Genomic DNA, 26,586 nt, shown 5'->3' with positions numbered 1-26,586 from the left:
GCCAGCTGAATCACTGTGTGCAAGAAACAAGTGGTTTTCTCTCGGTTTGTCACCACCTCTCCATAACCCATTTTAACTGGAGGGGAACTGAGTAAACGTGACAAATGTTGTGGCCAATATTCCCTCCAGGGGTCCAAAGAGAGCGGTGACCTTTATGTGGTTATGATCCATCTTTAGGTATCAGACTCGTTTCTCTACACACACAACACAGCCAGAGTTAAGCTGCACAGGGCTCTGTTCAGAAAGGACCAAAGATATAGAGCCAAAAAAGGTATTTTAAAAATGCTCATCTGTATTTTAAAATCAGAAACTGATGATCTGAGTAAGTCTGGTCATGTCTGTGTGACAGACTGGTGACCCTGCCTCTACCTGGGATAGCTGGGATAGGCTTCAGGCTCCCCACGAGCCTGATTGGATAAGCAGAAAAGAATGACTGGATCATTCGAAATTGCTAATTTCTTGTAGTTTAGTAAATACATAGCCTCACCAATTTCATTTTCAAAAACATGTAACTCCTCGACAGGAAGGATGAAATCTTAATTAACAATTAAGTAAGATTTTTTCCCCCAGAAAAATCGCATTTGGGGATTTTTACGATTCGCGTTTTTAAGGAACTCCTTGCCTTAATTCAAGTATTAGTTTGCTGAAAACGAATGAACTGATTTTACACGTGTGAGCAACATCTCAAAACCAATAATCCCTGACTCTTTTTGTTTTTCTTAAGAACAAAAGCATCCTGGTGTAAAGGGATCATAACTATGTCCACATGTGGATTCCCTTTCTGGACAGAGCCCGATGAAGTAAGTGAGGTATCAGTAGCTTCATGCCACCAGACTAAAACAGAACTGCTCCAAAGAGCTCAGGACGGCAGAAAGAGAAGAAAGGAAGGCCAGTGACTGAAAACAAAGGAAGCTGTAGAACAGAGAGGCTTGGCGAAAAAGAAAAGAGAGCGGTTAGCGAGCTAATGCACACAAAGACATGCAGTACAAGCATAGAAAAGATGGAGCTGCTACGCTAGCACAACAATGTGAAAGCCTCTCACTTAGATTATAAAACTGACTCTCCAACAAACTGACTACTTTATGAGAAGATGCTGTTTGAGTTATCGTTAAACATATGAAACACATCATTGTGGGTAACAGTGACACTTTTCAACTGAAAGGAATAAGGTGAGTTTCTGTGAAATACATAAGCTTAACTTCACAACAAATTAAAAGTTTTGTTGTAGTAAAACAGCTGGTCTTGCAGTTTCAGAAAGGCAAAAACAGGATGATAAAGGCTTCCTGTGGGTTCTTCTTCACCTCCTGTTTTCTGTTTCATAAAGCTTATTCTTATCTGTACTTCACCTTGTCCTTTACACCTACTGATCTACATCACAAGGCGAGGAACCCGTCTTGATTCTTTTGTTGACTTTAAAATTATTTTGGCTTCAGACGTACTTAGCATGCTTAGGCTTCCACTATTATTGTTTGGAAATATAAAAAAAAGATATATATACATATAAGAATCCATCTGTAAAATTATTTTTATCATGTGAGCAAGAGAATGGAACAGACACATGAGAGAGACTGTCACTTGACGAAAGCAACGAAAGCAGTTTTATCCCTGTGCACTTGTGTACAACGACCACTGACCGCCTGCAGGAGGCACCACTTGGTCCAGTAGCTTCATACTGGTCCTCTTCCAGATCTTCTTGATCACAGCTCTAAGCTCCTCATTGGCTTGCTCCAGGTTCCCTTTGAAAAGTGCAACCAAGGTTAAAATTAAGTAAGAGTACGAAGTCTGCTTTTCACACACAGTCACAACATACGTCAAAACATTTCTTACCATCATGAGTTGTAATTAATGATTATGCTTTACTTTGGTGCTAAGTTACCTTTTTTTAATTAAAGGGCCATGTTGGTTATGCAGTGGACTGCAGGAGGAACTACTACTTAAATATGATCTATAGCGCCCTCTTGTGTTAATTCTGGAAGGAACAACTGAGTTTGGGTGACAAAAATAAAAGTGGTTCAACTCAGAGTGACATACTTTTCAACTGCTCAGTTAAATAGTATGTTTCTGTGTGAAGCTTTAAGTGCGCACTTACTTTATTCATTAAATATTCAACTGAAATGTGTTTTTTCCTTATTTAATGCTGATTTCAATGTAAGACTTGATTCCCAGTGCATTTAAATCTGTCTCCTATTAACTTCACTGTGCTGCAATGGTTTCTCTGGGCTGTAATCTTAAGCTGCTGCACATACAACAGGTCACTGATCCCATTAGCCTCACCTCTTAGTCCTCCTACTTAAAAAGTCAAAATGTCATAATGCTTAAAAGGCAATTAACTGCATACTACACAACATGGCAGACAGCTCTAAAATGCTAAACCAATCTATAAGAAAGCAAACAATAATTCTGCAGATCCAAAAGCGGCTAAAGGTGCACACTCACCTTCAGTCTTAATCTTGAGAGCAGTGCGGACCAAAGCAAACAGGGTGGCATTAAACATTACAGTTCCATCACTGTTCAGGGGCATGTTCATTGCCACCAGACGCTGTAAAAGAATCCAAAACACAGATTAACACTGAGGCGCCTAATGTTAAATTAGCAATGTGAAAACTGCAAGTTTAATGAGTGAAATGTACAAAAGCTGCAACGTATTTTAGGTGATACAGTAAAAGAGTGGCAGTGCAGTGCATTATCTTCATTGCTATTGTATGGAAAGTTGTGGAAACCCACCTTACAGGCCACTCTGTGAGGGCAAAGTTTCCCAAAGCCCAGCGGGGGTTGGATCCTCCTCAGTAGAGTAACTACATCGAGATGCTTTATCCTGCCCCTGACAGCACATTCAGATTAAACGCATCACACCAAGCAAGCAGTCTCCACTACAGCCACAGGTCCTAATAAGTATGTACACTTTAGAGAATTTACAATTATAAAAAAATCACTATCATATTTAATGGAGTCGTTTTTAACACTAGTATAGTGTACCATTTAAGAGATAAATAACAAGAGAAAATGCTTCAGACTACTCTTCACAACTGGTTCCAAGTACTAACTTTGCTTCTGGGTCGTATTCTGACCAGATCCTTTTAAACTCGTCCAAGTGGTGCGGCCCGAGAATGGACCAATCACGGGTCAGATAGTCAAAATTATCCATGATGACAGCAACAAACAGGTTTATGATCTGAAAGAAAAAAACATGCAACATTTTTTGTAACAGAAACTGTGCACGGGACAGTGAAAACTCAGGTCTGCGTGTAAAAATTAGTCACTTTGAACACAGTCAGATGGCTGAAGCTTACCAGGAAAGCACAGAGCATGTAGAAGCTGATGAAGTAGATAATGGCAAAGCCACTGCCACAGGTCCTCTCCTCCCCAGGGTTGTAGTCTGACTCTGAATCACACAGCTTGCCTGGCATGCAGGCTAGCATGATCTCCTGCCAGGCCTCGCCTGTAGCACACCTAACAGTGAACGAGGAACAACGTCAACACAGCTGCAGCCGTACATAAAAAATAAAGATACATTTATTATGTACAAATACATACTGACCTGAACAGCATCAAGACAGCTTGGGGAAAAGTTTGAAAGTTGTTGTTGCGGTTGATTTGTGTCCCATCTACCATTGCTATTTTCCCAAACACCTAAAAAAGAGAAGAAATATCCCATTAATGCTTAGATTCTCTCAAAGAAAGACATACATATTGTGCAGGGTGTCTAACAGGTCCCACCGTTTCATGTAACGATACCATTTCCTAACAAATTACCTGCATTCCAATTACAGCGTAGATGAAGAACAGCATGGCTATCAGGAGTGCGACATAGGGAAGAGCCTGAGGGAGGAAAAAAAAGAACTTGGACGCTGTGAAATCTGCAGTTTAACTTGAGCAGTGTCAAGTCATAACTGCTTCTATTTTATGTTGGTATTCTACGCAACAAAACATGCCCCTATCAGTTTTTCGAGTGCGCCTGCTGCAAGCTCATTTCAACATACTTCTACTTCTGGTTGGTTTGGTTTTCATCACAACCCTAAGCAGTGTTAGTTATTTACTGTGGTGGAAAATATATTTCTCCGAGAATTAGCACCATACACCACAGTTTACGTTGCAAATCAAAAGACTGAGAGCACTCTGAAGGAATGTGCAGTGTTATGGTGTTTTGGTAAGACAAAGATCAAGGAATTGGACAAATAAAGAAGAAAAACATCATATACATTTAAGTCAAACATATGAACTTATTTTGGAATTTTTTACTTGATGGGACAAAAGAGATGAGTATATTTATTATATTGATAATACATTATAATAGGTTAATATATGTTTTCAGTTCAGTCTGTCTCCTTAATAAAAAATGGTTAAGTGAGTGGAACAGACTGAGAACTTTATCTCATTAGATAATACAGATACTGGTTTACCTTAGGGGAAATGATTTGTAGTTGGAAAACAAAGGTGATAAATCATAGTATATCCAAATAAATGTTGCTGCATTAACTCAGCATGTTTAAAATGGCAATAATAACATACTGTGATAATATTGTATCATGGGGTCCCTTCTCTCTGCTATAGTCTCACCTGGAAGGACTTGATGAAGGTCCACAGGAGAGTCCTGATTCCCTCACCCCTGCTCAGCAGTTTGACCAATCGCATCACCCTGAACAAGCGGAAGAAGGTGATGGAGATGCGAGCGCTGTCCTCTGTGTTCTGAAGCGGGTGAGGGCAAGAGTTATTATGGGACAAAGAAATAAAAGGAACATTTTCCATTTTCCAGCACACTAATGAAGATATGCAACACTCGTTCATTCATGCAGTCAGTCATACATGCATTCTTTATGAGAGTCATGTATGGGACATATTAGTTACCAAGCAACACCAAATAAATTTAAATGCTTGTGAAAAAGCCTCCCACTTTAGACTTTAGAAACTGTTTACAGTGACGACAATAAACAAGCATGCAGAACAACTTGTGTGTTAAACGCCATGCCATTAACAGACCTGGAGGACTTGCACATACGGGAAATTTAAATGTGCATGTAATTGTGGACAACTACAGAGAGCTTTATCTGCAAATACATAAGAGCTAAGTCAAGAGCAGTTCATTTTAAATAACCTGACTGCTAATGCTACACAGAGCTACACTAGAATGAAGGACAAAAAGGCCAGTTTTAATCCCGCGTGTCATGCCATGCACCAAGACGGGACAAAAAAATCAGCAGATTGAAAACTGGTGCCAAAATGCAACAAACCAGGTGGATTCAAAACGGGACTGTGACAGACACTGAGAGTTCAACACAAACCCTTACAAGTGATTCAATCAGTTCTGGTATTTAAAAAAGATTTTCAGCAGTAACTGAGCAAAAAGTGTAATAACAGAAAGATGCTGATGCTTTTGACTTTTTTTTTGGATGGTCACAGAAGGGTGAGGGTCTTAAATAAAAGAGGAGGGGCTTCTTACCCCTGGCTCCACTATCACCTTGACAACAGGAATGGCTGCCGACTTGAAACCAAAAGCCTAAAGTTAATCCGAGTCATACGAACCAGCACCAAACCATTCACAGGTAAGTGCTGCTGCAAACATCACATATCATCAGTGACCTGTGCTTCATTCAACATCCGAATACATTAAAAGCTCTCAGATGGAACTTTATTTTAAAAAAAAAAACCAAAACAACACAAACAACACAGCATCAAAACTTACCAACAAGAACAAGATCAGCAGTGTAAGCCTGTCGCCACATATTCTAAGCAGTAACACCATAAATAAGATTCATGGAAAAAAGAATGCAAATACCTGTTGCTCTACTAAAGAGCAAGCTTTCTGTCGCAGGATTTATTTTGTTTATTACTACCAAGTTCTATATTTCAATTACAGGAGGTGTCTTATTTTAAACAGTCATTCAAAAAAATTCAAACAGACACATCATGACATGGAAAAGGTGGCAAAGAGCGTGAAATCAGTGTTAACATGAGCCACAGAAAAGGACAAAGAGTTGCCTTGGAGTAGCAGTATAACAAATTCATTCACAGATTAAGTACGTATATAATTAAGAAACAAGATCTTAGTAGATCTAATTAGAATTTATAACTTGCTATTTTATCAATTCTTTTTTTTTTAATGCCAATTTAATAAAAGATCCTTTTTCACTCTTTTCATTCAAACCACAGTACGCTGACACAAAAACCAATGTCTCCCTTTTTCTGGATTGACTAAATAATTATCAAATGTGTGTCACTAAATAAAGTGGTGAAACCGTTACATACTGTTCATATTTCATCTGTTTACATGACCGCACACGTGTTTCCCCACACTCACTGAACGGCAACTGAAGTGCTTTTATAATCTTATAAAAGACCCAAAGCCCTCTTTTGAGCTCTTTTAATCTCGGCTACACTCAGTTAGTTTAACCCTTGTATGGTGTTCGGGTCTGTGAGACCCGTGTTCAGTTTTTTTCAAAAGAAAAATTAAACAATTAATTATTTTTTCACGTGTAAATGTGTTGTGTCTTTCCACTCACTCCACTTGATTATAACTGATTTATTTATAACATTTTATATAAAAGAAAAACGAGAAGCACATTAATTCATAAATGTGATCTAACAAAGGTAAAGGGAAAAAATTAACCATGTTTGCTGTTCATATGTCTTGTAATTGGGATGAAGTAAACATCTGTTGAGTAATTTAACATAAAATTGTTTGATAGTGTTAATTTGGAAAGCCAAAACTCTAGCGGGTCCACCAGACCCATGAACACTGGCTGAGTAACAAAAATACGAACACCACACAAGGGTTAAGCTCAGTTAGCTCTGAGTAGATGGATTCTAATTTGTTTATTTTGTGTTTATTCTATCACATTCCAGGCGCTTATGACCTCTGCTCCTTAAGTGCGCCATATATGATCATTCCTACACTGTTTAACTATTTTAAAAGACCAGCAGGTCTCTGCAGCAACCTGGACAAATGTGGTGGGAACACAATTCTCCTGATAGGTCAGTCCCTTCCTTGAACTCTTTCATTACTGTCTCATAAAAAATACATAAAGACACAGGCTTTACAGTTTCAAGATTCCCTAAAATGCCAGTTTTCCTTAAATGATCCACACCGGTGGCTCTAAAGTTCATTTGAATAGATACAGGTCAAATTTGACCCAGAACAGCATTAGTTTGTACTGTACAACAGTATAAAGTTTTAACATATTTTCATTTTTGTTTATTTTTGGTTACTTTTGGAAAAGTCATCAGTCTTCAGATGACCTAAAAACAGATTAAATCTGACCTGAACAGTATGTAAGGGTTAAAAAGCTTGAGTCGATTACATGTTTTTTTAAAGCAGCAGCTTTTCCTGTTATGAAACTGCAAAAAATAATTCCTAATGCCTGAAAAAAAGACAGCTGCGCCCTTGATTTGTAACACTGATGCTACAGCAAGGCACTCCTGCAGCGGAAGACACAGCAAGACATGTGCGATAAATGATTACTTACATTGATCTCAGTGATGGCAATGTCAACCACGCTACCCACAACAATTAAGGCATCAAACGTGTTCCATGCATCAGCAAAATAGTTCTGCAAGCACAGGCAACAAAGACACACAGAAAAGAAGAAAGAGAGACAACAAAGCCAGGAAGAAAAGGAAGAAGTAGTATAAAAAGAAGTGTGAAAGACAGAAAGAAAAGAGCATCAAAAAGTTGTGCTTTGATATAACAGAGCGAGGCTGAAAAGGTTTTCCTGTCTGAGCTTGTGAGAGTGCCAACTTTTATTATTGCTGGCTTAAAGGAATACATGCTGTTTGTTGGCACTTATTGCCCCCGAAAGCTAACAGCAGATTTTCAGGTTATTTAGCAGATATTTGGCCTGTGGTGCTTATCAACCATTGAGCCCGACAAAGATTTAAAAGATCATTTCAAGTGCAGACACTATTCAACACTAATTTAAGACAGGAAGGTAAGGAAGGAGAAAAGATGTGAAGGATGGAAAAAAGGAGAGTGGCAGTAGCAGTTGGAGAGCAGGAAGAGGGAATGACAGAGTTCTACATACTGACGTCTTTCTACCTGGCTGAGTATGATGTCGACTACACTGCCAATCACCACCAGAGCATCGAAGACGTTCCAGGCGTCCCCGACATAGCCCTGAATATGGCAGCATGCACAGCCAGCAGGAGGAGAGGGGGGAGGCAGGAGAGGAGGGTGATGCAGGAAAGTATAAGAGATTACAGTGAGGGGTACAGGAGGGTGACGATAAGAAATCAGTGGAAGGATGAGATTCGAGCAAAGAGCCCGTGATGGGAGGCAACAGGAACAGGAAGAAAGAGGGCTGGCTTAAAAGTGTCTTCAGGTAAAAACTCAAACACTGATCTTTTTGAGGATAAAATATAAAAAGGACATCTAGAGGAAAACTCTTTCCCTTTTGAATGCCTAAAAGGGGTAACCCTTGTATTGCTTTCCTAAACTGAGCAGTGTCTGTCATATTTGAGGCCTCCTTCCAGAACAAAATGAGTGGGGGTGCTCCAGAAGTTACTGAGGGTGATCTCTGCCTACACAGCTTGGAAAAACCTGGAACCTGATCTAATGGTCCTCAAACTGCATTTATATTAACATATAAACATAACATATAAATGCATATACTGGAATTTTAAAACTCATCATTAAGGGTAGAGAGGTGGTCATCTACATGTGGGAAAGAGTTAAGGTACTATTGGTCTTTGAATAGATCTGCATATAATTTGCTTAAACACTTAAGTTTTTGCATTAAGGACAATTTTTGACAGAAAATAAAATAAATCATAGAGAGGAGAGAAGAGACTTACTCTGGGCTTGAAGGCAATCAGCTTGAGGATCATCTCTACAGTGAAAACCCCAGTGAACACCATGTTCAGGATGTCCATGGCATAGTTAAATAAATGAGACTGACCATGGTGCTGAAAAGAGACATATGCACAGACTAAACACACAAATATTAAGAAACAAATACGTATTTCAGCATATGACAAAAGACTGTACATCATCATTTTAGACTCATTATGTACAGATCAGATCAGTTCAACCACTAACATTTCTAGGCACAGCAATATTTGACAAACTGATAAATTAAATATTTATTTGCTACACTATATTGCCAAAAGTATTCGCTCGTTTGCCTTCACATACATATGAACTTGAGTGATATCCCATTCTTAATCCAAACGGTTTAATATGATGTCCACTGTCCATATTCACCTACACTAGCTTCAAATCTTCTGTATTTATTTATGGCAATTTTTGAACATTCTTCCAGAAGCACATTTGTGAGGTCAGACACTGATGTTGGATGAGAAGGCCTGGCTCACAGTCGCCGCTCTAATTCATCCCAGAGGTTTTCTATCGGGTTGAGATCAGGACTCTGTGCAGGCCAGTCAAGTTCTTTTACACCAGACTTGCGCACCATGTCGTTATGGATCTTGCTTTGCGCACCGGAGTGAAGTAATGTTGGAACAACAAGGGGCCATTGCCAAACTGTACCCAGTACCCTTCAGGAGAAGGGTACTTCTCCAGATAACCGTCAAACCCAGACTTGTTCATCAGACTTGCAGATGGAGAAGTGAGATTCATCACACCAGAGTACATCTCCACTGCTCTGGTGCTTTACACCACTGCATCTGAGACTTTTCTTTGTGCTTGGTGATATTGGGCTTGGATGCAGATGCTCAGGCATGGATACTCATTCCATGAAGCTCTTTTCACACTGTTCTTGAACTAATCTGAAGGCCACATGAAGTTTGGAGGTCTGTAATGATTGATCGTATAGAATGTTGATGACCTCCACACACTATAATACCACTAACAGCTGATTCTGGAATATTTAGTAGTGAGGAAACTTCATGGCTGGACTTGCACGGTTTTTACAGATCTTCCGCAAGTGACCCATTCTTTCACAAATGTTTGTAGAAGCAGTCTGCATGCCCAGGTGTGTTTTATACACCTGTGACCATGGACGTGATTGGATGATCATTGACTTGAATGAGTGAGTCAGTACGTTTGGCAACAAAGTCTATGTAGTGATTGTAAACCCAGTTCAACTTTACCTTAAAGACAGAATGAATAGTTCTTACCTGAATGGCCAGGCATAAGGTGTTGAGGATGATTAGGACAAACATGACGTACTCAAAGCCGGTGGAGTTCACCACATACCAGAACTTGTACTGGTAGGGGTTTTTGGGAATGTAGCGCCGAAGAGGGCGAGCTTTAAGAGCGTACTCGACACACTGACGCTGCCATGGTGTTGATGGTTTGTTGAGGCAAAAAGAAGCAGAGACTCATAACCAAGTAATTAATTATTAAGATATTATTTGGCTATAATGTTGCATTATTTCTTCATGCTTTTGAAATAATCATAAACAGACTTTCCTACCTGATTTTTGTCCAGCTCACAGTTCTTGTACTCCTTTTCCCCTTGCTCCTGGAACGTAACAATAACAAAACCAACAAAGATGTTCATCATGAAGAAGGCAATGATGATGATGTAGATGATGAAGAAGATGGAGATCTCGATGCGGTAGTTGTAGATAGGGCCCATGTTCTCCCTGTTGGAGTCGATGGCCTTGTACAGCAGACTGTAGGGACAAAACGGAGACAGAAAGTCAAGATAATCAGTTACTATCCAGTGGCAATACAGGATTTAGTTTGGAAGAAGCAAAATAAATATCAAACATTAAATTCCATCTTGCACATAAAACAGTACTTACGTGGGCCATCCTTCAAAGGTGGAAACGGTAAAAAGAGCCATCATGGCCATGAGGACGTTGTCAAAATTGAATTCACTGTTATACCAGATCCTCTCCTTCACCATGGGCAGCGCAGTGTCACCATTGTTGTAGAGAATATATGTACCCCTGGGATTTAAAGATAATATTAACTACATATGCTGTGTGCAGACTGAAAATGCAAGCAAAACCAGTAAGAAATCAAAGGTCTCACTTGCACTCATCTGGGCTGGACTTGGCATCATCTGTGCATCGATAAAATTTACCCTTTAAAAAAGAAAGCAGATCATGTCAGCTGCAGTGTTGTGCAAGAATCCCAAACTTTGTATAGCTTTTTATTATTTTATGGTAGAAGCATTGTTTAATTTAGTGAAGTGCAGAAGAGACGTGAGATTTTACAATCAGTGTGCGCCTGTTTCCCATTATAGCTCATTGCTGTACCTTAAAAAGTTGCACTCCGATACAAGCGAACATGAACTGCAGCAGAGTGGTGACGATCATGATGTTGCCAATGGTCCTGATGGCCACAAATACACACTGGACCACGTGCTGCAAAGCATACAGTTACAGTGCTATTAGAAATACACAGTTTGTGTCACCAACAAAAGCGTGTGTTTGCACAAACATGGGTGCAAATTCAGACAGACAACTAAACCCATGCACATAGACAGAGAGAGATATTGTCACTCTCACCTTGAGTCCCTTAGCTCTGTTGATGGCCCTGAGAGGACGAAGAACTCGCAAAACACGAAGAATTTTCACCACTGAGATGGCGGACGACCTATAGGAGACAGAAAAACAGATCAGGGAAAAAAGGGTTGTAATTTTTAATGGGTATGTCCCCACAGAGGTATTAGTATACTGAAGTTTTAGCTGCTGAGCCACTTAACTGTGACAGAGTACAGACAGGGTTTAGACAATCAAGATGTAACATGTTAATTCAGTTGTTTTTACTTATGACTTCTTCAGAATTTTCAGTTGAATTAGGCCATTACCCTAAGTAGCTACTACTGATTTAGTTTAAGTAATGTTTAGGGATTCATGAGTGCGGCTGAAACACAAAAGAGGCATGAAGTCTACTTATTCTATAAATTCACTGGTGAGTTACGCGCACTTTTCTCACATTGGATATTACACTGACTTTCTACTAGGGTGATGGCAGGATAAAGACCATTTAATGTCCATTCTGACTGAGTCACACATTTCCATTTTCACATATGGCTGTGCTGGGTAATGTCTAGAAAGGTTCAGGGAAATGTAGTACATGTGTGAAAACGGTAGTTTTTAACTTATCATCTGAACATAGTTGCTCAATTTTTGATGACAATCACACTTACTGAATGCCAAAAGACACCAGAGACACACCAACGACCAGCAGGTCTAATAGGTTAAAGTAGTTTCTACAGAACGCCCCTTTATGAAGGAATGCTCCAAATGCTGTCATCTGGACAAAGGAGAGAACCATGTTGATTAGCCATCAATCAAGGAGGAGGTTCAATCAAGGCAGCAATATGACTCAAAATGCATAATAACTGTTTGCTATAGATGATCTGTTATATTCTAACTGTTATATTCTGTTATATTCTAAGGATTAACAAAAGCACTCAAGCTTGGTAAGTTAAATTAACAGGAAAAAGTTTCAATCAATATTTAAAACATATTTGAAATGAGAAACATCAGGGATGCATTTATGTGCAGTACCGCGTGCACACACACATTGATGGTATATACAGTACATATAGATACATTAGGTACAGACATTGCAAAATGTTAACACGACATGGGGAACATTTTAAAACTACATTCATTTCCTGTACAGATTAAGCCACAAAGTGAACCATAAACAAGGACTTTCAAGCTTAAGCTTAAATGAGATTTTCTGGTGCAGACATGCAGCAAGTAATGGGGAAAGGTTAGAGACTGATTTGTGAATGTAAAAATAATAAAACTGTTTAGGATATTTGTGGATTTCTTCAAGCTTTTTATTTGGAAGAACAGTTTTCCAAAAAATGCTTCTTATCTGTGTTCACAGTGTCCAATCAGACAGTGTGATTTTAAAGCTTGGTGTTAGTTGGAGTTCATCTACCGTCCGAAATATAGCAGACTTAACAAACATCCTACTATAATGATTGTAGTATATGAATGCACATACCCCACCTCCTCCTTAACATCTATGAACATCTATTACTATAGATGTTCATAGATGTTTAGTTATTTAAAATCTTTGTATATATCATGTTAATTTCAATCTATTATATTACATTCTCAGTACGTCCCATGTAAGTAACTTAATGGTCTGCGTATCTGTATATGTGACAGAGTTTTGTTTGAGTCACCTCTAAATACTGAATGAAGAGTTCTGAAATTAGGTCCTTAAATATCACAGACATATACCTGAACAAACAGCAATTCACTCCAGTAAAAGCGAGGACATTTTTAACGACAATCAGAATCGTGCAACCCTTACCACTCTGATTGCAGAGTGCTAATTTTGATGTAAAGCTCTATTTAAAATTGAAAATGTTTTTAGGGTGTTGCATTATGTAGATATACATATTCATTTAAAATATAAAGGAAGTACTATGGAGGCAGGAGTTTGAGGTTTAGTGATCATGGGGCAAATTTATATCCACACCTATGATGTGAATTGAAACTGAGATTATTGACCAAAAAAATCAATAATCATGTCACGTTTACATTTTCAGGTTAAACATGTACAGGTTAGCTTTAAAACTGACAGGGTTTCTATGTAGCTTGCAAAGGAGAAGAAGGAAAAGAAGAATACATAAATACATACATACATACACATATACATATATATATATATGTATATGTATTACTTACATGTATTACATGTATAGTTATATGTATTAGTTACATGCATACATACATCATTCTGCTGTTAAGTTTTAATAATTAACCAAGTTTTTGTCATTTCACTATGTACAGTGGTATAACGAAGATATTCAGAAAAACAAAATAAAATAACATAAGGTCTGTCCCATAAGTGAGCAAAGCGAAAAGTGCTGCAGGCTTGGCAAAAACTGCCCGTTGGGTGGATTTTTGTTAGTTATTGTAATTAAACATAAAACGATATGAATTGTTTAAAACACGGGACTCTAATGTTTACTGCTTTTTTTAATCTGCTGATGTGCTTTTAAAAACAATCCCTTTGTAAAACTATGAATAAAGTATACATTTTTGTCATCAAAGAAAAAAATGGTAAAAACATAATTTTAGGGAAAAGCCATACAAGCGGTCGTATTCTGGAGAGCCAAAGGTCCATGAACTTGTCGAGGGTTAAAAGGGGGAAGTAGGCCGTGATGGAAAAGTGACTGACAGACAAAAAAAATTTCTGACGAAAAGGCACGAGCTCCACGTTGACATGTCGGCGCTGTGAGAACAAGACAAGCAGGCGGCCATTCTGACCAGACTTTAGAGACAAAAATGACGAGAGGAAGAATGTGTGCAGCAAGCTTGGAAGTGGTGGGTTGTTGCTGAGCAAACGCAACGGTTTGAATTGTTTACCTTAATAAAGATCTCAAATGTAAACATACTAGTGAAGACATAGTCTGCATAGCCTAGGATCTGAGGAAGCAATCAGAGTGACATAAGCGCGCAGGGTTACTACAGCTCTACTCAGCACAGCACAACACAGCACGCAAAGGACATTTACCTTCAACAGGATCTCAACAGTAAAGATTGCGGTGAAAGCATAGTCAAAATAACCAAGTATCTGAAAAAGGCAATGCACAAGTTCAAGTCATTCCAAGACAACAGCACAGTGAGAGATTTATTAAATACTTTTAGCTGTAAATACTGCAAAGTTTAAACACAGATGAAACAGATACTAGTGTAGCCAAGCACTAAGTAGGTTATACTTTAACTGACCAATCACTCGTTAGTGCGTAGTCTCAAATAAATTCTTGTTTGTTAAGAAACGGTGATGTTCCTTCTCTGAAATTCTGAATGCAAACAAAGCTGGGCCATTGTCTCTTTTTAGTGTTGGAAGAAGCCATGTTGTGCCAGTGCAATCAGCACTGGTACAGAGTGAACACAAACAGACTATTTAAAACTCCTTACAGTGACATGCTGTAGCTGCAGACACAAAGGGAAGCCTGCTGAACTATCTGCTTCTAAAGTCTGCACTGAAAATGTATGTAATCACAGCTCGTGGGCAGTTTAACACGATGATACAATCATGTGGAAAATAAATTTTTGATGGGACTCCATGCAGACCTCTGAAAAACTAAGTACACACTTTCATTCAGTAACTTGTTGAACCACCTTTACTGCAATAACTTGAAGTAACTGCTTCCTGTATGACTGGATTATCAGTCTGTCACATCACCATGAGGAATAATTTTGTTCTGCTCTACATCACTACATCACTGCTCCAGTTTCTTGAGGTTTTATGCACAGCTGTCTTAAGGTCCCGGCACAACATTTAAATTAAAATGAGGCCTGGACTTTGGGTCATCACGGCACTTTGATTCGCTTCTTTTGCAGGCATTCTGTTACAGATCTGCTGCTGTGCTTGGATCGCTGTCCTGCTGCATGACCCAGTCTCGACAAAGCTTTAGCTGACATATGTCACATTTGACTCTAGAATAGAGTGTTCCAGAAATCTTGTGGTTTGTTCAGATGGAGCTTTGCAAACCAAAGCTGTGTTGCCAGGTTCTTTTCAGAAAAGTTTTCTCCTGGTAACCTTTCCAAATAAGCCGTACCTGTTCAGTCTTTTTCTAATTGTGCTGTCATGAACTTTAACATTTAACATGCTACCTGAGGCCTGTAGAGATTTTGTGTAGTTTCTCTGAGCATGCTCAGTTTGAATTTAGGGAGAATCTGCTGAAACGTTCACCCCTGGCAAGACTATGGGATTGTGCTTAGACACATTTGATTGCTTCAGACCAGAAAACTTCTGCTTTTATAGAGGCGCTCACACTTGCTAATGTACAGTTAATCAAGTGCATTTGATTAGCAGCATCTTGCTGCTACTTACCCTCTTAATTCCTATGTAAGCAGTAAGGCTGTACTTAGTTTTTCAGGTAAACAAGAGTCCTCTAAAAACTTTATTTTTTACCCAACTGCATTTAATTTCAGAGCCAAAAATTCCTCAAATTTAAGACATTTTGAATTATCTTTTAAGAATATCTTATGAATTGTGTGAGAAACAGACAAGGTTAAATAACATAATAACATAATAATAAATAGCAGTAGTTGTAAAATCTGTTATTGCCAAATCAGTCATTTCATATGTCACTTGTTATTTTTTAAGGAAAATTTTAGATTTGTTAAAATATGCGTTTTACTTATAACTTTAATGATGGGTGTTTAATGCACATTTTCAACACCAGGAGATTAAAATGGAACGTAGTAAATGAAATGTGGTAATACATAATTTACAAAATTACAGCTGAACTCCGACTGTGACGTGTAAAAAAGTGAAACAGTTTCCAGACTCATTGGTTGTTTACATACGATATTGCGAGCAGAGAAGTTGCGGATGGGGTCTTCGGCAGCCAGTGAGACAGAGCTGAGCATGATGAAGACCAGGATGAGGTTGGTGAAGATCTGATGGTTGATCAGCTTATGGCAGAATACACGAAACCTACAAAAAGAGAGTAGAAAGCAGTAAAGAGAGGGACTGCTTGAACTCTTTTAGTGTCTACAAATACATCTGTCACACTGAGCAGTTAGACTGGTTAATGCTCCTATGTGTTGATATGTCTGATATACGAGGCTCACGGATTTGTGCTGCTGAAAATGAAGAAGGCGCTGCCTTCGGGGATGGGTGGAATCTTTTCTTTGATGGTGAGTTCAGAAAGTCGCTGAGGCCGAGGCCCAGATGGGACTTCTGGGAGCTCGTCATTGTCGGTACCATCATCACACACTGGAAAATATTAAAACAGTCCTTCTGATATGATCCTAGCATGAAAATCCTCAAAGCATGTCAAATTTACATGGGTGCCAAAGTTTTGTTTTAGTCAAATTTTTAAATGTTTCTTTTAATTTTTACGCATTTTGCTATTTTTTCATTGAATATACAATTTATTGCCATGCCTTATGAAGAATTTCAGTTAAAAGATCACTTAAAATTCACATACAAGATTATTTTTAACTGTAAATCCCAGCATACAGAAGATACACTTATGAACTGAAGATTCAAAATCCGGCATTCAACATGTAATATATCTACTGCACAATAATATATGTACAAAAATACAGTGTTTATTTAATTGATTTGATCAACAAATCACCCTTCCACTAACTGCTGTGTTGTGTTTGACTTCAAAGTGCTCACAGTGTCTGTGTGTGTATGTGTGTACGATGTATGTATGTATGTATGTATATATATATATATATATATATATATATATATATATATATATATATGTATATGTGTGTGTGTGTGTGTGTGTGTGTGTGTGTGTGTGTGTGTGTGTATACTGTATGTGTATTGCTCAGTTAAAACAAGTCAGTTTACCTGGAGACTCACTGGAAGGATACAACTCTTTGTTTTCCTCTTGCAAGCCCTCCAGCGGCACCTTCATCATTCAGGTTTAAGAGAGATTTTAATAAACTCAGTGCTGCCATTTAACATATGCATGTCTGCAGTTTGATAATATAATGTAAATCCTGATTTTTTTTTACCTTGGTCTCGCCATCTTTGCTTTCTGCTATGTCACATCTCTTCTTATCAGCGCTTGCATCCCTGTTGGGCACAGATGAAAAGGTCTGATTTACAACGCTTTTTTTTTTTTAAGTGACTGTGACAAAAGACTTCAACACTAGACCTTCAAATATAAAATATTAAACAGCTTCACCTGGCACTATTCTTCCTCTTCTTTGCCTCTTCCTCCTCTTTCTGCGCTGTGTTGAGGCTCTCTGCATCTGCCAGGTTGTCAACGGCGATGGCCAAGAAAACATTTAGCAGGATGTCTGATCATTTGAGTTAAAGAGAAAACACTAAACACCCCGATTAAAAACAACTTTTTCACACGGATGTGTGCACACTTCGCAGGCAGTAGGATACAGTTTCCACAAATGAAGAGGATGATGAAGTAAATGCAGACGACCATTCCAGAGGAGGCAGGACCACCGTATGCCATGATGCCATCATACATTACTGTGTTCCAGTCTTCTCCTGTCAAGATCTGGTGAACACAATGTAGAGCAGAGGACGCCAAAATTATTCTGTTTGCCCAGACAATAATTTAAACTGTATTTATTGTCTTACTGCAGACACTTAGATTGGATGTTGTGATTCTTGCAAATCGCACCTCAACAAACAGACTCTTTGACAGATTAGCATTGAATTAGCTCACAGCGAGCTTTAATTTTGAATGAAACAATGAAATCAAACAGATACCTGGAAAACAGTGAGAAGGGCCTGGGGGAAGTTATCGAAAGTGCTTCTTTTAGTCACAGTTTCATCAAAGTTAAACTTTCCCCCAAAAAGCTGCATGCCAAGCAGGGAAAAGATAATGATAAAGAGGAAAAGCAGCAGCAACAGGGATGCGATGGACTTCATGGAGTTGAGGAGAGAGGCCACCAGGTTACTGAGAGATGCCCAGTGACTGAGGAAGAAACAAACAATAAGGGATTATGTCTTGTCAATACGCTCAACTTAGCCAGCTGGTATCAGACATGCTGTAGTCAGTTAATATGCTCACAGATGCCTGAATCCTTCGGTTTGTTTGAAATAAGTGTCATCAGCCTTATGTGAAAGATTTACAGCGAGATCTTTCACGTGTTCTCATGTAACAGATCACTTTTGGCAATAATCGGGGAGAAAGCACTTCCTTATTTTCTGAGCTTCATACAAGTGATACATTTTATACAAAATAAAAGGCTTTTTTTCTGTCAGTGAGAGATTAAATGTTGCTTACGTTAGTTGCACTCTAAGCTCACGTGTATAAGTCTGAAAACGGAATTTAAAAAAACTACAATGCACTCCAAATGAAAAATTATATAAAAACAAATTTTAAAACCCCATATTTGAATCAAAAGACGGGGTTTTAAACATCTTACGTCCAGAGATCACATGACTTTCTGTTGTTTTGTTTTTTTTAAGATTTAATAGTTTTGTCTTTGCTCTGTGTTAAATAGAAATCTCAGACATTCCCATTGATGGATTACTGGTCATGTCTGTAACAGGCTGTGCCAGTGGAGGTTTGCTGGTCTGATGCCTGTATTAAATAGATTATTATTCATCCATGTATCCATTCTCTTCTGCCTATATTTTTCAGGGTCGCTGGGGCGCTGGAACCTATATATGAATATATTATAATATATTTAAATGTTATGTTTTTAAATGTAATTAGGGGACATTTCATAGACCTCATGCACTTTTGAATTCTCATCTTTTGTGTGACTTTTTTAAATTTGACTTTTATTTTATTTTTTTCTTTGACTTATGTTCAGTTCAGCACAAACCTTGTTAATAAAGGTGCTATATAAACATTAGTATTATTAATATTATTGTCATTGTCAGTAGTAGTATTAGTGCGGGAATTGCTCACCGTGTGACTTTGAAGATTCGAAGGAGGCGTACGCAGCGCAATACAGAGATACCCAAAGGAGACATGATCGCCAACTCCACCAGGATGGTCTCTACGATGCCGCCACACACCACGAAACAGTCAAAGCGGTTAAACAGGGATACAAAGTAGGCCTGCAATCCCAAGCTGTACATTTTCACCAGCATCTCCAAGGTGAACAAGGCCAGAAGAACTTTGTTGGCAACATCTGGAGAAAAAAGCGGGATAAAAACGTCTAAATGCACGTTTTAGGATAGCGTGGAACAAACAGAGCAAAGCACATACCCTGTACTTCAGTCAGCCAGTCTGGCTGGTTGTAGTGCTCAGACGAGATAGTAAGAGTGTTGAGGAACACCAAGATGATGACGAGCCAATAAAAGGTCACCGATTTCACAGCTGCGCGACACTTCCTGCGGCAGAAACGGTTCCATCGACGCCACTGACGGCTGTAGGCGATGAGTGTCACATGTTTAGGTTTTTGCTTTTTGTATTGCTATTTATTGGATTATTTGATTGGTGAAATACAATAAAAGCAACTTCATTATGATTCCAAAGGGGAAAAGGTTGATTAGGAGGAAAAGAGGGTAGGTTTCAGGTGCATAAACACAATGATTACATTTAGGGGGAAAAAACCACAGATGATAACATCAGCGGTCTGAACAATTAAAACATGATGCCATAATCAACCATGCAAGATGAGACAAGTCCAGTAAATGATGAACAAAGCTACCATGCAGCACCACAACGGGGTACCAACCTGCACTTTGATTTAGTAATTTTTTGACTGGGGAGAATAAAAAGAAGCAACTTTTAATTAAATGTAACAGAATGTTCAAATGTGCACTCTGCAATCCAATCAAACGAGTTTTAATATTACTGACTGTCAATTACCAGACAGCCTAAGCTGTCAATAAAATTTCAGAGTGAAACGTGTAATGTGTTGAGTAACATATACAGCACTCACCACAGTGGACCACAGCATGGTGATTTGTCTTCCTCTCCGTTGTGATTGTCTGTGGTCACTGATTCTGTCTCACTTGTGGGTATGCTCGCTGTCATGTCGCACACACACACATACAAATACACACACGTAAAGACACGTTAATGGAAAAAGTTTATTACACAGGCTTTCTGTTATGTTATGACTGATTCTCTTATTGATATCCATGCATTTTTGATTTGGCTTGGTTCTCGAGTGATAAAATATCCTTCAAAATAAATGTGACTTATTTTAAAATCTGAACAAACAAAGCCCAAATAAACACTCTAATCAGTCGTTACAGTAAAACAATAGATTATAATCTTGAGTTCAGATTTCAGCTTGTGATTATTTAACATGGACTCCATTGATCTCTTTTTTTTATTAGGAAGGCCAAGCCAAACCACCAGAAATTTTTTTTTTTAAATGAAACAGCAAAATCTGCAAGTGTCAGATAAAAATGCTGGAGTGACTGCCTGACAAAGTTTGACCCCTGGATGTTGGAGTTTCACAGTGTGAAACCAGCTGTAATGCTTGTGAGCACTGCAAAAAGATGAAGCTCAAGGTTTTTGCACAGATCTAGTAACAGTGAATACATGCTGCCAGTCCAGAGTCAAACTAAATTTGATAGATTATTATTTATTGGACTGGAACTGGAAATCCATTTTCCATGGTGAGGTTTGAAATACCATTGACTGCAGTGTTCAGATGAACACTGCAGTCAAATGCATCAATTATTCTTGTCCAGGTATGTCATGCGTATACGCATTAGAATTCACATTTACTGTACATGCACAAAATATAGTTGCAATTGAAAACGTGACTGAATATGATGATGATGATGATGATGATGATGATGAAGATGCCATTATTATGATAATGATGATGAGAAAACCATGTGGCAGTCCTAGATAAAATTCTATGTTTTCCCTCAGTCATCATTAAAAAATGGTAAGTTATTGTTTATTAAGAGATTAAATTATAATTCATAATGTACACTAATGTGCTAATAATTGGTTTCTACAGTTGCGTATGATAATTATCTGTGTTGTTAGATAACTGTTATATCTTAATGGTTATTGGAAAGTTTAAACTAATGTCTATAATTCTTTGTAAATAAATCAAAGTAATAATTAGATTCTCTTATCACCTATTATAACATAAGCAATGTATTACAATAAAGTTATTTTGTAGAAAAATACACTTAAATCTATTAAAATAAAAATAACTATTAACAATAATAATGAGTAATAACTAATTTATTACTCATTATAATATATACAAGTATATTTTTTTGCAGTTTTACTTTCATGGTAAACATTAAAATAACTATTTACAAAACTTCAATTTACAATTTATTTTACAACATATAGGTGATGTTGATTAGAACTAAATTTTAATAATTTTGTAGCTAAGGTATTTTTCTTCTGACCCAAAATACTGAAAATCTAGTTATAATATTAACTAACAACATTAATATTAGATAAATATACCCTATACTTACATGGCAATACAGTAAATATGAGCTAAATAAATTTTGCTGACATTTAACACTCGCATATTATACATGTAAGTACATTTTTGGGCAACAAAATGCCAACATTTACATTTTAAGTACTTTAAGGGAGCTCATTTTCAATTATGTTATATATTTTAAAGTTAAGGCTTGTTGGTGCATATACTAATAAAATTATTTATTTGCAATGCCATATATTTTTAGAGTTTCACAGGATATTTATCATTTTAAGTGAGGCTTATTGTTGTTATCTTGATGGTTTTATACTTACTAAAGTATGCATTGTGAATTAGGCTTACATTCACATGCGCCCACACACATATGTATGTAAAACAATGTTCAATGTGGTGTGTGGGTGGTATTAGGAATATCAGTGTTACTAATTCTTCAGTTAAATAAAAATATATAATTTTTCTCTAAACTGCTCTAAACGGGTCAAACTCCATTTTCTTTTTCCCTTCCTTTCATGTGGTGTAAAATTCAAAATCTTTAAAGCATTTTACTGGAAGTTGGACTGTCCTGTTATGCCAGTGCAGTAATAGAATAACATGTATGCGTTGAAGATGGTAAGGATCAGAAACAGACTAATAAAGGAAAGGGTGTTTAAATACGAGAGCACACACAAAGCATAAGCAAAGCACATGCAGGTGATGAACCGTCCTGGTGAAGATGTGTGGGGAAATTCAGACTTTCAGACACTCGCGCGCACACACATTTACCCTGTGTCTCTGTGGACTGAGTGAACCAGCCAAACTTTCCTTTCTTCTTCTCAGTAAGGTCAGCCAGCGTGACCCCTTGGTGTTATCAACATGCAGATCATACAGCCAGACAGCAGAGGAAGCAGTGAGTCAGTACACAGCACAACAAGAGAGAGAGGAACGTACAGCAAGAGACAGCTGCAATACAAGCTACTGGCACAGCTACCGTGTCCAGAAAAGTATACAGGACATTCTTGAATTATATTTAGTGGATTAACTACTAATAATAATACACTAACTACATTTATTTATGCATGAATTGTGTGTGTAATAATTAATTCATCATTGCTCCTTGGGCAAAAGTGACTGGCAGTAAGGAGTAAAAAGACCAAATAAGGAGGAATTCACAGTAATTTGTAGATTTGAAGACATCAGACCATTTAGAGAGACAACATGATGAACATAAAGGCATAATTATGATATATATCAGCTCATAAATTATGTACTTGTATTAGTATTAATATCAGCAAATAAATAAGACAGTCAAGGACATTCGTTTTTTAAATGTGTCATCATAAGATTGTCCATGACTATAAAGTGTCCCGCTGAGTACATGAAGCAAAAACAAATTAAACAAAGCAATAAAAATCAACTATCTGTTAGACTGCATGCTGTAACATTAGCTCTGTAAATTCTGGACAGAGTAACTATATAATACACTGTAACACTAGAAACAATCAACATTAAACACGACTTTGGAAAAGAGTAGAAGAAAGCAGAGAAGAGAACAATTGTGGGTAAAGAGAGAAAATGATGTAAAGAAACGAAGGGAAGAGAAGGGTGAAACAGGTATTAACAGCAGTCTACAGACAGTTTTTAGAAGGCGCACACACACTGCAAGGAAGTAAAGTTAGTCCGTCGTCATCTATAACATCGACAGCAGGGCTAAAAGCAAGGCAACTACTGGTGAACATAAAAACTGACAGGTACATTCGCACTGACTGCTCTGTGAATGGTTACGAGGCAGTCTAGCTATAACTCGGGTCAGATGTATTTTCATGTCAGTTACGCCCACATTTTTTCCCTGCACATCCAGATGGATTATGGTATAATTACTAATGACACAAGCTTCAGTCCCAACATTTGTTGCAAAATAACAAAAGAAAAACCCTGAATTCAACACATAATTTTAAATGGCCTTCCTACTGTCAGTTAATAGAATCACGGAGCCGCTGCGCCATCCAATTTTCATACCAGACATTAGAAATACTATGATTAAATAAACACACAAAAAAGGTAAATGTTTAAGGTAGAGCAAACAACTAAGGAAATTCATCTCTCTCTGATGGCAGGATGCTATGTCATATGTAAAAAAAAAAAAAGCCCAAATTTCTCCTGTTCATCAACTTTGGACTATTAGATTATTTAATGGCTCATTCGACTTATTCCATATACAGCAAATGTCAGAAACCAGAACTAACTGTTGAAGTTGTTCATACTGGCTTCTCCACCAGTCACAGTGCCTAAATACACATGAATACAAATGTCAATCTGCAAATCAAGTTTGCCTTTTTTTTGTTTGCCTTCTTTATTAAAATCTAAGAATTACGCAGATACTCCTGCTTTTTCTGAATCTGAAAAACTTACAGCTAAATATTTTTCCAGGGCGTGCCTGTAATGAAAAATATATTTTTGTTACTACTTGTCAGTATTTTTTCTGTGTCATTGCTACTGCAACCAAGTAACATTGTCTACAAATGTAACCAAATCTAACCAGCAACGTTAAAATCTTGTTTATTACGGCAAACGTGGAGCTGAATTACATTATGGTTACAGTCCATCCACAATATGTTGCGTTAGATCACATTAGCTGAAATAGTTAAGTTTTTGGAATCCAGATAAAAGTAAAATACAGTATTTATTAGAGATGGACCGATCCGATATTACGTATCGGTATCGGTCCGATACTGACCTAAATTACTGGATCGGATATCGGAGAAAAATAAAAAATGTAATCCGATTCATTAAATATCACGAAAGCACCTCACAAAACTTGCAACACGCCGTAACTCGCCTCAGAACGTCGGAGCAGTATGCATCACGTGATAGAGCAGCTGTGGCATGCGGGACCTGTCGGTGGTCTGGATAGCATTTGGAGCTTCGCTAGCAACCTGGCATTTCATCTCCGACAAAGTTATCCCCGAGAGAAGTAAAGCAAGTGTGTAAGTCCATCTCTGAATGTTTGTAAAGCATTCCCACGTTAAGCTTAACGAGCGACTGCCTCTCGCTCTCCGGCTGCTACTTCAATCGTGAAACTGCTAATTTAGTATTAGTATTTATTTATTTATTGTCATTGTCAAGAACAATGAAATTGCGTTTGGGGCTTCCATACAACCCAAAAAAAAGAAGAAAATAATAAATACCCCTTAAAACCCAAGTGTACATATTTAACCCAGTGTGACTCCAATGCAATAAGACAATCCTTAGCAATAATGTTCGTAGAAATTCAGACAAAGACCTGAGAAACATGACAAAATACAACAGCTGATCGGCTTTTCTGTCGTGAGTCTCTCTTGTTTGTTTTTGGTCCACTTTGCGCCAGAAAGAGCAAACCAGCGGCTGAACAACAGCAGCACATTTAAGCTTGATAAGCTGTTGTTACAATTTATTTAATATTACTTTCTACACCAGGATCTTTTTCTACGTAGCTGACGGCTGGTAACTGCGCAGGGGCGGATCTAGCAAAGTTTAGCCAGGGGGGCCGATAGGGCATTAACTGGGAAAAGGGGGCACAAAGACATACTTTTCTTTCTTATTCTCATTTAAAATGTCGAGCTTTTAATAAATAATTATCTGACACCCAAAGTTTTAATTTGATGTAAAATGAATAGAAGTCAATTACTGTATATAGTGACTATTAAGTCTAATATATTTACCCTAGTAAGCTATAGTACATTTTCCTTTGGGAAGGTACCATCTGTGCAGTCTGCAATTTTGTTGAAGAAAGATGTCGAATCTATTTAATATTTCTTGAAAAATAATTGATTTCTGTGCATTTTTTTTCACACTGCATCAAATTAAGGTTGATTACGTTGATTAAGCATCATGAGGTGGAGCGTGAGGGGTGGTTCCCTATTTTTTATTTATTTATTTTTGTTGTTGCTGGGAGTTGGAACCCTATTAGTTAGGTTGCTTAATATTTACGCTAAGTACTCTTTAAAATACCAGAATAGGGAGGATGGTGTAGGTCTAAGTTTATTAGATTGATCAGTATTGCTGAACTATGAAATATTTTTTTTGTATACAGGTATAACAGAATAGCTTTAGTGTAGTTGTTGTTTTAAACTTGAGTATGAACTTGCAGACTTGCAAAATGCAGCAAGATATTTTAAAAAACAGTTTTGTTGATTAAAAAACACTATATCGGATTCATATCGGTATCGGCAGATATCCAAATTTATGATATCGGTATCGGTATCGGACATAAAAAAGTGGTATCGTGCCATCTCTAGTATTTATATGCATTTTTATTTACAACCCATATAAACATTGAAATACAGCAAAGAAAAACACACAGCTTTTGCCATGGTATTGAACGTGCAGCGTTGTGAAAATCTGAAGACACATCAAAGAAAATTCTAGAGATTTAATTTCACGACACGCATGTGTGAAAGTGTAGTGCAGCACACAAACTGCACTGCTACAGTGGTTATGATTTCATAGATAAAATCCTCCAGCATGCCAAAGATGGGTGTTTATACCACCAGTTGTATATAAATGTGAGGATTAAGTGAACGCTAATATAAGCATTACGTCCATGTAATAAGGATTCCATTACATTTGTTATGGATTAAACTAACGCTGGTGTTTACTCTGACCGGCTGGAGAGACCCATGAATGGTCAAAACTGTTATAAGTGAACGTATCTGAAAAGTAGGTGGTAATTCAGAGGCTGTGATTCACTGCTGTAGTGATTTAACACTAATTATGTGGAAGATAATATTCAGCGGTTATAAGGCACATAATATGTCTGGCTGAGATATTCGTACTGCGTACACAAAGGCAAAAATGTAGGTATTTAACTGTGTCAGAGGTGGAGGTGGATGTTAAGAAGCGTATTGTTGCAGAACACAT

At 37.7% G+C, this 26,586-nt stretch overlaps 1 protein-coding gene across 13 annotated transcripts in view; it reads right to left on the bottom strand.

The window, feature by feature from the left end:
- The window catches only part of cacna1db (calcium channel, voltage-dependent, L type, alpha 1D subunit, b), a 90,768-nt gene that overhangs the window by 19,231 nt on the left and 44,951 nt on the right, over positions 1 to 26,586 (bottom strand). For 3 of the 13 annotated variants that reach the window (XM_076878036.1, XM_076878032.1, XM_076878034.1), the window contains exons 10-40: positions 22,474 to 22,548; positions 20,224 to 20,311; positions 20,017 to 20,043; positions 19,545 to 19,705; positions 19,242 to 19,467; positions 18,089 to 18,296; positions 17,753 to 17,873; positions 17,544 to 17,658; positions 17,371 to 17,431; positions 17,204 to 17,264; positions 16,465 to 16,609; positions 16,198 to 16,327; positions 14,393 to 14,452; positions 12,054 to 12,160; positions 11,410 to 11,497; positions 11,158 to 11,265; positions 10,931 to 10,983; positions 10,699 to 10,845; positions 10,365 to 10,566; positions 10,066 to 10,224; positions 8,785 to 8,895; positions 7,461 to 7,544; positions 5,438 to 5,479; positions 4,558 to 4,686; positions 3,754 to 3,819; positions 3,539 to 3,630; positions 3,291 to 3,450; positions 3,045 to 3,172; positions 2,725 to 2,821; positions 2,437 to 2,539; positions 1,635 to 1,736 (exon numbers count right to left, since the gene is read on the bottom strand). In XM_076878036.1, the coding sequence (XP_076734151.1) occupies positions 1,635 to 1,736; positions 2,437 to 2,539; positions 2,725 to 2,821; positions 3,045 to 3,172; positions 3,291 to 3,450; positions 3,539 to 3,630; positions 3,754 to 3,819; positions 4,558 to 4,686; positions 5,438 to 5,479; positions 7,461 to 7,544; positions 8,785 to 8,895; positions 10,066 to 10,224; positions 10,365 to 10,566; positions 10,699 to 10,845; positions 10,931 to 10,983; positions 11,158 to 11,265; positions 11,410 to 11,497; positions 12,054 to 12,160; positions 14,393 to 14,452; positions 16,198 to 16,327; positions 16,465 to 16,609; positions 17,204 to 17,264; positions 17,371 to 17,431; positions 17,544 to 17,658; positions 17,753 to 17,873; positions 18,089 to 18,296; positions 19,242 to 19,467; positions 19,545 to 19,705; positions 20,017 to 20,043; positions 20,224 to 20,311; positions 22,474 to 22,548 (3,456 nt within the window). Of the gene's footprint in view, positions 1 to 1,634; positions 1,737 to 2,436; positions 2,540 to 2,724; positions 2,822 to 3,044; positions 3,173 to 3,290; positions 3,451 to 3,538; positions 3,631 to 3,753; positions 3,820 to 4,557; positions 4,687 to 5,437; positions 5,480 to 7,460; positions 7,545 to 8,784; positions 8,896 to 10,065; positions 10,225 to 10,364; positions 10,567 to 10,698; positions 10,846 to 10,930; positions 10,984 to 11,157; positions 11,266 to 11,409; positions 11,498 to 12,053; positions 12,161 to 14,244; positions 14,305 to 14,392; positions 14,453 to 16,197; positions 16,328 to 16,464; positions 16,610 to 17,203; positions 17,265 to 17,370; positions 17,432 to 17,543; positions 17,659 to 17,752; positions 17,874 to 18,088; positions 18,297 to 19,241; positions 19,468 to 19,544; positions 19,706 to 20,016; positions 20,044 to 20,223; positions 20,312 to 22,473; positions 22,549 to 26,586 lie in introns of all 13 variants that reach the window. The other 10 variants (XM_076878033.1, XM_076878039.1, XM_014407506.3 and 7 more) reach the window with 10 other exon arrangements.

This window comes from Maylandia zebra, linkage group LG20 (genome assembly GCF_041146795.1).
Source record: "Maylandia zebra isolate NMK-2024a linkage group LG20, Mzebra_GT3a, whole genome shotgun sequence".
Classification (NCBI taxonomy): domain Eukaryota; kingdom Metazoa; phylum Chordata; class Actinopteri; order Cichliformes; family Cichlidae; genus Maylandia; species Maylandia zebra.
The sequence above is the reverse complement of the archived record's forward strand: the minus strand, read 5'-3'. Positions and strand labels throughout refer to the sequence as shown.